At 30.9% G+C, this 10,763-nt stretch overlaps 3 protein-coding genes and 1 long non-coding RNA gene across 7 annotated transcripts; 3 read left to right on the top strand and 1 right to left on the bottom strand.

The window, feature by feature from the left end:
* Nucleotides 1-473: 473 nt before the first annotated feature.
* On the top strand, nt 474-5,082 carry LOC122518283 (OTU domain-containing protein 5-B). 4 transcript variants are annotated; one of them, XM_043637145.1, is made up of 12 exons: nt 474-1,243; nt 1,366-1,458; nt 1,698-1,789; nt 1,875-1,999; nt 2,065-2,210; nt 2,273-2,428; nt 2,544-2,700; nt 2,784-2,995; nt 3,057-3,200; nt 3,357-3,512; nt 3,597-3,786; nt 3,886-5,082. In XM_043637145.1, exons 1-12 carry the CDS (start codon nt 1,106-1,108, stop codon nt 4,020-4,022), a joined length of 1,746 nt encoding a protein of 581 aa, XP_043493080.1. In that variant the 5' UTR covers nt 474-1,105; the 3' UTR covers nt 4,023-5,082. The 4 variants fall into 4 exon arrangements, with proteins under 4 accessions (XP_043493080.1, XP_043493078.1, XP_043493081.1 ...); XM_043637143.1 differs by having other exon boundaries at nt 476-1,243; nt 1,872-1,999; XM_043637146.1 differs by having other exon boundaries at nt 478-1,243; nt 1,872-1,999; nt 3,081-3,200.
* Nucleotides 5,083-5,165: 83 nt separating this feature from the next.
* LOC122518310 (serine/threonine-protein kinase Nek8-like) lies at nt 5,166-6,655 on the top strand. The gene is made up of 6 exons (XM_043637185.1): nt 5,166-5,224; nt 5,296-5,386; nt 5,459-5,626; nt 5,715-5,875; nt 5,992-6,136; nt 6,214-6,655. Exons 1-6 carry the CDS (start codon nt 5,166-5,168, stop codon nt 6,484-6,486), a joined length of 897 nt encoding a protein of 298 aa, XP_043493120.1. The 3' UTR covers nt 6,487-6,655.
* Nucleotides 5,940-7,052, bottom strand: LOC122518319. Its single transcript, XR_006304049.1, has 2 exons — nt 6,925-7,052; nt 5,940-6,134 (listed from the first exon to the last, which is right to left on the bottom strand). It is a non-coding gene; the product is annotated as an uncharacterized LOC122518319 (long non-coding RNA).
* A 139-nt stretch (nt 7,053-7,191) lies between these two features.
* On the top strand, nt 7,192-10,679 carry LOC122518437 (MAM and LDL-receptor class A domain-containing protein 1-like). The gene is made up of 9 exons (XM_043637378.1): nt 7,192-7,469; nt 7,554-7,751; nt 7,856-8,213; nt 8,287-8,463; nt 8,538-8,964; nt 9,050-9,610; nt 9,693-10,084; nt 10,217-10,382; nt 10,470-10,679. Exons 1-9 carry the CDS (start codon nt 7,192-7,194, stop codon nt 10,514-10,516), a joined length of 2,604 nt encoding a protein of 867 aa, XP_043493313.1. The 3' UTR covers nt 10,517-10,679.
* Nucleotides 10,680-10,763: the final 84 nt, after the last annotated feature.

Below are 10,763 nucleotides of genomic sequence, written 5' to 3' on the forward strand. Positions count from 1 at the left end.
GCGGTTTAATATGAAATTGAATTATGTAATCGTGTAGAAATATATAAGAATAGCATTTATGTTTTTTTTTGTATTGAAAAAATTACGTACAAAGTCCTCTGGTATATATAAAGCATAATATCATCTGTACAGTGACATTTTCTCTCAATGCAATTATAATATTATAGAATATTATTATATATAATGCAATGGCACATATCATGGCGGCTACGATTTGATTGGACGCTACTGACAATAAGTATGATCGTATAATTTTAAATGCATAAAATATAAAGATCGATAAAAATGATGTAAAATATTACAGATATCTTTGTTTATAAATTATTTCATGCGAATAACTTTTATTTTTAACTAAAAAATCAACTTATTTATTATATACGTTTCTATTGGTTGGTTCCTGCACGTTCATAGAAATAATGCATTTATCATCTGATTGGTTTGTTCCGCGATCGTTGTAAACTGTGACTTAAATATATATGTGTGTATATGTACACATGTATGTTAAAGAGATAAAATAAATAATTCGGACGAAGTACACAGAAGATATAAACTATTTTTAAGTAGATTAAAGTTGATTGAGTTGACAATTATAATCGTTTTAGATTGAATTTAATTTAGAGGAAAAAAAATAATAAAGGATCAGTAATCGTATCCTATTTCTAATTGGTTCTTCGTTGTTCTTCCTGCTAATTTTTACTAAGTTCACTATTATAGTCAGTGCTTGTACTTGGAGAAAAATGGCTGCTAGACAAAACAGTGGAGAAAACAGGAATTGAATCGAATTGAAGGTCGCAAGTGATGGTCAAACGTATCATGTTGTAGTTTTTCGATATAGTAATGTTGTTCTAACATATCCACAAGCATAATAAAAAATTTGAACAATTATAAAAATTTCCAAGAACTCAATAAGTGATTAATAGATCTCATCGAGAAATTGTAAATGGAAGGGTGACAGTCACGATTGCGAAGCAACAAATTCTACGACCTTCGGCAATTAGTATGTGTAATGTGCAATAGTTTGTCTGTGTTGAATGCGTCGTATACATAAGCGTTACTTGAAAAAATTGTCAAAAATTCGTAAGAAACTAAAAGTTCATCATCCAAAATGACTATTTTATCGAAGAAGAAAACAAATGCATCAAAAGACAGACGTGAAGGAAGTAATAATTCCGAAGTGGACGTTCATGGAGTACAAAATGAACATAATCCTGCCTCAATTGCATTACCAAACACACCATATCAGGTATTAAAGATGATAACGTTTATATTGTTTTTTAAAATTTTATTTTTTTTATGTCGCATATCAACCACCATAAAAAATATTTGTGCCCTATGATTGCTTTTTTTTCTTCTGTTAAATAACAGGTGCGTGGAGCTAATGGATTTGCTGTTGATCTTCATGCCGTACAGGGTGATCATGGTTCTGGCTCTATCGTTCTTAGTAATGGCTCATATGAGGTGAGGAGAAGTGGAAAGTTTATTGATGACAAATTGCTACATTCAATCTATTGTATTATCCTCAGTTACATTTAAAACCAAAAAAGTTGAGTAAGCAATAAGTGTATGTAAATACAAGAATTACAAACTTATATTTTGTGATTCTTTATCGAAATAATTCTGTTTTCATTTAGTAGAAGGGTTTTCGATAATATTCTAATAAGTATTAAAATAATGTAAGAAAATCTTTATTATTATAGGCAACGGTAGATCGACGAGAGGAAAAGCATTTTGAAGATTCAAGCGGACCAAGCCATGGCAAGCGTCATCGACAAAGAGCTAGTCCTCATAGGTAGTTAATATCAAATTACATTTATATTAATTGCAGTTTATTCGATTATATTTTGTCAATAAAATTAAACTTCATTTTCTAGCAGCTGCATTGGAAGAAGTTCACGTTCCAAGAGAGAACGCGAAAGGGATAGGGGTCGAGAAAGAGAAAGGGAAAGGGACAGGGAAAGGCAAGCAACACCACCTGCAGCTTCGTGTAGTGGTTTACAAGGTAGTTGAGATTATATTGAGTTATATAATATTTTTTAAATATATTTTATACAATTCTCAATATAGGTTCAGATGGTGCTGTTATAAGCAACAATCGAATGAGTATCGTTGGTAATGCATCAAATTTAGATGAACTTGCTAATGGTTATAACAGCGGAGATGAATATACTGGACGAACTGGAAATAATCTTACGTTAGCAGAATGGCAAGAGGTAGGATTCTAATAAACAATACACATAAAATCATCTACAATTAAATATTTTTCAATTTCAAGCGCGACAAATGGTTTGAAAAGCGTATGCGGAAAGTGGGACTTCATGTGAAAAAGATGGGAGAAGATGGAGCATGTTTATTTAGAGCTGTTGCTGATCAAGTATATGGCGACCAAGAGATGCATGGAATTGTACGAAAACATTGCATGGATTACATTGTAAGTACTATTAATTAATGTTTTGTTACGTTGTTATATACATTTACAAATTAGTTATAAAATCGAGTGCATTTATTCTTTTGTAAATTCAAATCTCTTTGATATTATGTTTCAGGCTTCCAACCAAGAATTTTTCTCTCATTTTGTAGCTGAGGATTTTACTACGTATGTGGATAGAAAAAGGCAGGAATATGTGCATGGAAACCATATAGAAATGCAAGCTATGTCTGAAATGTATAATCGTAGTATACAACTGTATTGTTATAGCACCGGTATTACGCATCATTTGTTTTATATTTGATTAATAAGTATTGAAAAATAGTATTTCTTATAATTTTAATATGTTATATTATAGAACCCATTAATATTTTCCATACAATGGTAAAAAGTGACAATGAACCGATACGATTGTCATATCAACGTGGAAGTCATTATAACAGTATAGTAGATCCATATAAAGCTACTATCGGTGTTGGATTAGGTTTACCATCATTCAATCCTGGTTCTGCAGATCGAGAACTTATATCGGATGCAGTTCGGCAAAGTGAAGAATTGCATATTGAGCAGGTAAATTGAATTAGTCTTTTATCCAGGATAAAAATAATGAAATCTTTTTATACCTCATAAGAACACATATGCTGTTTTGAAACAGACAATGCTTGAAGATAAAATAAAAGCTACTGATTGGGAAGCAACTAATGAAGCAATAGAAGAACAAGTTGCAAGAGAAAGTTATTTACAATGGTTACGAGATAATGAAATGCGTAAAGCAGTATGTACAGTATACACAAAAATTTTTTTTATAATAGTCTTAAAGCTCTCCATTAATCATATTATAAAAAAAAGAATTTAACATATACATATATATATATATATATTAACATGAAGAGTTTTCAAACAATATTAACTTGATATATTTTAAATTCAGCGGTCAGCAAGTAGCAGCAGTACTAGTACTGTTACAAGCGCCCAACACAGCCATGCACATTTTCATTCCCATGGAAATCGTGGACAACAACGCAGTCATACTTCTTCTCCAACTACTACTCAAACTAGCCAGGATTCTATGCGCAATTCTCCAAAGGTTCAAATTTTTATTATAAGAATTAGTTATTTTAACAGTAAGTAAAATAGAAATAAATATAAAAAGTATTAATTACATTTACAGGTCTCAGATACTGTATGGTATAAAAGGTCTCCACAACATCAATCCCCTCAAGGTTCTAATATTACTCATCTTCCGCCATCAGATTTTAAAGAAAAAACAATGCCACAAGAACCTGTACCAGGAAGTAGTAAGGAAGCACACACATCGCCTGATATTTCGCTGTTTAATCGTCTTCCTCCGGAAGTATTTGGTAAAATTAATATTTCAATGGAAATGTTGAAATTGTAATAATATATTCTAGTTATTTAATTAAATAACAAATAATAACATGGTGACACACATGTTACAGGTTTGACAGATTGGGAAGATAGCGATATTCTTTCCAAAGTATTAGCAACATCGCAGCAGGAATATTTGGATACTTTGAAGCAATCATGTACATCAGAAAATAACATTAACATGATACACGAATCTAACAATAGTTAATTTCTGTATAAGAGATTCGGTATAGTGAAGAGAAAATTTGAATATGTCAGAGAATATATATTTATATATATGTATATATGTATATATATACACACATATATATATATATATACATATATGTATTGCAGTATCATCTAATCTCCCATTAATGCTAGGGTGTAAGGTGGTTTCCTTTCCTTTCGTTGGAGTGTATTATAAAATCGAAATTTGTTTTTATGTTCTCTATCCCAATTCTTTTATCAAATGATTGTGTTAGTTAAGAACATATACGATGAACGTTACATACACGTTTTCCTTAATTAAAAGAAAATGTTATTTTAATAACATTTACACACCACTCATACATACACATACACATACACACACATACACATAAATATATTTCTATTAGAGATCATTTTCGTTGCAAAACAAACTAACTAACAAAATATAGAAAAGAAATAGAAGAAAAAAAAGAAATGTAACAATCAAAAATCATTGCATTAGCAAAAGTGTTAAACAGTCGATTGCAGTAGTTGTCACTTTTCATGGATGCTTTATCCATTCTACGTTATTGCTGTTACTATTATCTTCTTTTTTTGTCATCTTAAACCATATTTCTCATGGATAGAAAAAAAAAATAAATAAAAAATATTCTTTGATAATCGTGAAACATTCTCTTGTTATAATATAATAGGTCAAAATGCTTCAAAAAAAAATCATGATCGTATTATTTGTAAGAAAAAAGTAAATAAAAAATCTATTACCTAATAATGTATCCGTCTTATACGATTTTTCCTATTGTAATTTATCGAACATTCGAAGTTTTCATATATAATATTTTAGAATACAAGTAGAGATGGTAGATTATACTAAACAAGAATAATTATGTTTAGATATAGATATATATATATATAAAAAAAAGCATATATAAGTAAATATTAAGTGTCCTCTGCCTTTATCGTATTGTCACTTATGTATTTTAGTGTATATAAGAGAGTACTTTTAGTGTACATAATCACATTTTTCTGTAAACAATTACCACTGAGTTATGAATTATGAATACAATTTTACAAATTTATATGTTATTTATTAAACTTAACTTCATATATCATTCCTAAATATCAATTATTAGTAATTAAGTAAACGTATACGTTTATCAAAATGAATAATTGTATCAAAGAATATCAGTTTGAAGCTGTATTGGGTAAAGGAATGTTTGGGTAAGAAAAATATTCATTTTAATTAATTAGTCATTTCTTAGAATATGATATATGTGTGTGTGTGCCGATAGAACTGTTCATCTAGTTAGACGAGCAAGGGATTTGAAACCGTTTGTTGTAAAAGAGCAAAATTTAAGCGTCAAAACTAATTTATCGTTTACAGTAAGTTTACATATATTTTAATTACTCTTATATTTTATTTAAATTCATGAAATGACATTACGTATGTTTTAGATGGTCCTGAGAGAAGTAGAATATTTGCAAAAGATGAGGCATCCAAACATTGTTGCTTATTATGCGGCTTGGGTTGAAAATAATAAAAGTTACATTCTTATGGAATACGCTACTCGTGGTACTTTGAAAGAATTATTAGAAAAACTTAGTGTACCGCTTGTGGAAGAGGTAAATACTTTCCATTTTTTTTTTAATAATAAATTAATGTAAAAATTATAAGCTACTATAAAAATGGAGAGTATTAATATTTTCATAGAATGCATTGTACTTATTCTCGCAAATTACTCTTGGAGTTCATCACATACATACCAAGAAAATTCTTCATAGAGATTTGAAACCTGAAAATATTTTATTGACTGGACGCAAAGGAGATATTGTTAAAATTACTGATTTTGGTGTTTCTAAAAATATACTAGAGTAAGATTTATCATATTTTTTACTAGAAATTTGATTGATTAAAAATTTTTGAAGATATTATATATGAGTAAACTTTATATTATGAATGAATATTATTATTTCTTTTTATACTTTAGGGAGTCCATGAGTCGTGCTGGATCTTATTGCTACATGTCTCCAGAAATGCTTTCGTGTCAACCGTATGATTTAAAATCGGACATATGGAGTATGGGTGTTATTCTTTACGAAATGGTGACTAAGCAGCTTCCATTCCCTGCATCTGTAATTATTACAATTAATTACTTAATTAATATTTTTAAGTAGCAATAATAACTTTGAATGATCAATCAAAATTTTAGGATTTAGCTGAGATGACAAGAATGGTGTGCAATAAAAAACCAAAACCATTTAATAAGAAAATTTCAATCTCGACAATACGGTTGATATCAAAAATGTTAAAGAAACAAGCAATTTATCGTCCGAGAACCGATCAATTAATACTTTGTCCGTACTTAGTTCCATTCATTGCACGAGCTTATTTAAATCTCGGCAGAGTTCAATATAATTATCGTAGAGGTAAAGAAAACTTTGATCCTCAAATTTTTCAATATTTTTTCAAAACTCAACATTGACATATACTCGTTCATAACTTTTATCGATTAACTATTTTTATTATTATGTAACTTGATTTCTATAGAAAAAAAAATAAAGAAAACTATTACTATTTGACAAATAAAATTTTGCTCTATTTTGTATATTATTTATTTACTTAACGAACAATGCAATACCAGAGTTATACATTTTAATCTACAAATCTTTATATGTACGTTTGTAAAAATACGTTTTACAGTTATGGTCACAGATGGTTTATTTTTGTACGATTGTGAAATGCCGGTAGAACATGAAAAGCATTTTATTGTTCGCCGAATGACTGTTAAGTTCGGACATAGTATTAAAGGGAGAAGAGTAACAACAACAGGAAGTAAAGGCCGGAACTCTGGAGAGTTAATTTCATTTGACTCTACCCGCGCTAGGGAGTGAGTTCTTCAATAGTAGTATTCAGTTCACACCTTGCCAACTAGAATTACCGTCCCTCGTCGCGAATTAGTATTTTACTTTTGCACAAAATAAAATTTCCATTTTTTTTGCCATGAAAATAAACGATAAATTTGTTTTCATACTCAATTAATTATGAATTATTAAAAAAAACGTCTATCAAAGTATTGGAATTAAAATATTAAACGTATGTGTTATAAAATAATAAATCTGTTTAAATTTTCAACATGCAATTATCTGTTATACTACTTGTATATTATCTATGTCGATGTTCGTGGGTAATGAGTTTATCAATTGATTCATATACGACGAATATCACTACGGAAATACCAACGTACGACACTCTGGAATCTGAGGATTTGAACAAAGAAACTCAGTATTTTTTAAATCCTATCTATCGTGATCTCGATCCTTCAAATGACGTCGAACGTATTGATCTTCAACAATGGCCAGGAAGATCCACTGTTCTTTTACATCGTAATGATGTTCCTTCCACTACTAATGTAAAACAGAATAAATTTGTCAACGTTAGTGTACCCTTGCAACGAAATTCAACCAGGTATGTGCTATAATAATAATGATAATAAAGATAATTAATAGATTTTTGAAACACTGATAATAAAAAAGTTATTTTCATTATCAGATATCCAAGATTTAGTATACCGCTCTCAATCGCAATGATAGACGAACTTTTTTGCGATTTTGGTCCACTTCCATCGTTGTCTCTCTGCGAGTGGCAAAATGGTAGTGATTCATTAGACTGGATGGCAGGATCTGGCTTAGGAACTAATTGGTTTGGTGGACCACCATCGGATTCTACTACTAGTACAATGGAAGGAGGGTCCGTGTCTATAATTATCAAAGAAGTATTCAAATATTAGAATATTTAAATATAAAAATCTTGTGTAATTATTTAAAATTGTCATTAATGCAATAATTATTTAGATATGCTTTTGTGGAGACATCGCAAATACCATCGAAAAGTATAGCAGGCAAAAGTTCTGGAGCTCGATTACACAGTCCTCAATTAGGAAGTACTGGTGTTTCAGGAACTTGTATTATGTTTAAATACTCACTGGATGGTCTTAGTGTAGCAGGATTAAGAGTACTCTTGCATTTGGGTTTTGATGAATACTCCATTAGAAAAGAACCAGAAGATGCAATTACATTTCAAAATGTTACCGTACCACCTTGTAAGCCCGCTAAGACGGAAAGCGAACGTGTGATCTGGCATGCTCAGTATTATGATCTTGAAATGTGGCAGCAAGCTCAGATACTTTACACGTATCCAGATGTACACTCGGTAAAGAAACTGATTCAAACGTTAATCGATAACTTCTTCTGAATCATTTACTGATATTACCATTAATTTGTAGTTAATCATTGAAGCAGTACCTGTTGATTCAACTGATCCATCCCGCCTCTTTCGAGGATATGTAGCGATCGATGATATCGATCTCCAACCTGGAACTTCCTGCGTCGGATTTTGTAACTTCGCAGGTGGATTCTGTGATTGGAACAACGATGCAGAAGACGATTTTGACTGGACAATAGTACGTTTTTAATAGAATATTTGTTATCATCGAAAAATCAAAAGATTTAATCATTTTAGTTGTATTATTTTCAGAGTCGAGGTAGCACAAATCCAGCGACTGGTCCAGCTATGGATAGCTCCAGTGATCGAGCTACGGCTGGTGGTTATGCCTATATCAATTCTAGATTTCCACGTAGACCTGGTGATACAGCAAGATTAATCAGTACCAGTTTCCCAGCTACCAATCCAGATGCTCCGATTTGCATACATTTTTGGTTTCATATGTTCGGTACAGGAATTGGTAATTTAAAACTTTACTTACGTCACTTTCGTGATCTCGATGCAATGTTACAAGAAATTTGGGGATTGAGCGGGAACGCTGGTAACGCTTGGTACATGTCTCAAATAACTATTGGCTCTTTGGATGACTATCAATTAATTTTCGAAGCATCTGTAGGAAATACTGGTATGGGTGATATCGCTATAGATGACATTACGTTTACTCATGGTGCTTGTCCTGGTAAGATCTCATATCAATGAAAAGAAATCTTGTTCCTAAAAATAAGTACAATTAATATATTATTATTTCTATTCATTTCGTATAGTGTATCCACAAGTAGCAGCAACAATATCAAGAGACTGTACTTTTGAAGTAGACGAATGTGACTGGATCAATACCAGAGATCCGGATCGTGTCGAATGGGAAAGAGTTTCTACTCAAATATTAAGTCCTAGAAATCAACGTAAACCGTACAGTAATGGAAATACAGGCACCAGACACAATGAATTTTTCTTAACACTTGGCAAATCTCGTAGTGGATCTTTTGGTGGTGGTACTGCTCAACTCGTTAGTCGTGAAATGAGTGGTTCCGCTAATCCATTGTGTATTACATTTTGGTATATCATGTTCGAGTCCTTCATTGATTCCACCGGACCAAGCTTAGGTGTTCTTCGTTTATACATACAACCTAATGATGAGTCACCAGCAGAGCCCAGACCTATCTGGCAATTATACAATGACCAAGGTCCTACCTGGAATTATGCACAAATAAATATTAATGAAAGAAAAAACTTTAATATCTATTTTGAAGGTATATGGGGTCCGAATAGAGCAAATGGTATTATTGGTATTGATGACATATCTTTTTACATTGGAAACTGTACTGGTAAACATTAATAAAAATTGTATGAATTTGATACTAACAAATATTATAAAGTACATAATAATGAAGTAACAAATTGTTTTAGTAAGACCACCTGCTGCTTCTGTCAGAAATGAGGATTGTAGTTTCGAAAAAGGAATATGTGGGTGGGAAAACATTACTCTTTCAAATAATGATCGGTCTGTTACTTGGCAACGAGCATTTCTTACTCACCGACCAGCTCAGCTCTTAGACAAAACGTTTGGGACTACAGGCGATTATATTTTTTTTGATATATACACACCTGATAAAAAATCCACCGAGGTACAATTACGTTCTCCAATTATCAATACACCTGCTGATGAAGAGTCCACTTGTTTCACATTTTGGTTTGCTGCTTTCGGCGTTGAAGAGTCTACGATGTTACAAATTATTAGAACATCTGATGTTGAAGATGCAAATGGTGGTAATGATGAAAATGGTAACGATGAAATATTGGTATGTAATGATTCTATATTTTCTTTTGTTACTTTGTTATAATTTCTTTTTTCTTGTTTACTTTGGTCTTAACATTTCTATACTCACACATATGAATTATATTAATTTAACATTGAAATCATTTTTCTTTAGTTATGGTCATTAACAGCAAAGGGATTTAATAATCCAAGACCAGTATGGATGGCAGCGCAAGTAACAATTGATGGACGTTTACCGTATCGTCTTATTCTGAAGGGCAGTGCTAGTAATGGTGGCTTTGCTATCGATGACATTAAATTTCAACCTCGCGTTTGTCCAAGTAAGATTATTAAAATTTAAATGTATCATAATATACTACACTTTAAATTTTAATTTCATTAACTCAAATTATTTGTAAATATTTTAGCTCGACCACCAGAAGCTCATCCCCAATTAAACTCAAATAAGATGTAATAAATTAATTACTAAAATGATATTCATAATAAAAATCTTACAATAAAATAATATACAATTGAAAAATCGAACTTTTATAAATAAAATAAATAATAATTTTCTATACACACGCACGTATACGAATTTGATGGCATTGAAATAAAATCGTTTATTAAATTAAAAAGATATAGATTAAAAGTGTCAATAGAATTATGAAAAATATGAGAACACGTCTGTGATTAACATAATATAATTAACTTTCTATAGG

Source organism: Polistes fuscatus, unplaced genomic scaffold, assembly GCF_010416935.1.
Source record: "Polistes fuscatus isolate 324 unplaced genomic scaffold, CU_Pfus_HIC Scaffold24, whole genome shotgun sequence".
In the NCBI taxonomy this organism is placed as follows: domain Eukaryota; kingdom Metazoa; phylum Arthropoda; class Insecta; order Hymenoptera; family Vespidae; genus Polistes; species Polistes fuscatus.

Excerpts from the sequence above, each read along its gene's own strand:
- LOC122518310 (XM_043637185.1), top strand. The coding sequence starts at position 5,166 with ATGAATAATTGTATCAAAGAATATCAGTTTGAAGCTGTATTGGGTAAA. Across the intron at positions 5,387-5,458 it reads AAACTAATTTATCGTTTACA|ATGGTCCTGAGAGAAGTAGA; the intron begins GTAAGTTTACAT and ends CGTATGTTTTAG. Across the intron at positions 5,627-5,714 it reads GTGTACCGCTTGTGGAAGAG|AATGCATTGTACTTATTCTC; the intron begins GTAAATACTTTC and ends ATATTTTCATAG.
- LOC122518437 (XM_043637378.1), top strand. The coding sequence starts at position 7,192 with ATGAGTTTATCAATTGATTCATATACGACGAATATCACTACGGAAATA. Across the intron at positions 7,752-7,855 it reads ACTAGTACAATGGAAGGAGG|ATATGCTTTTGTGGAGACAT; the intron begins GTCCGTGTCTAT and ends ATAATTATTTAG. Across the intron at positions 8,464-8,537 it reads ACGATTTTGACTGGACAATA|AGTCGAGGTAGCACAAATCC; the intron begins GTACGTTTTTAA and ends TATTATTTTCAG.
- LOC122518283 (XM_043637143.1), top strand. The coding sequence starts at position 1,106 with ATGACTATTTTATCGAAGAAGAAAACAAATGCATCAAAAGACAGACGT. Across the intron at positions 1,790-1,871 it reads CAAAGAGCTAGTCCTCATAG|CAGCTGCATTGGAAGAAGTT; the intron begins GTAGTTAATATC and ends TTCATTTTCTAG. Across the intron at positions 2,996-3,056 it reads AAGAATTGCATATTGAGCAG|AACACATATGCTGTTTTGAA; the intron begins GTAAATTGAATT and ends ATACCTCATAAG.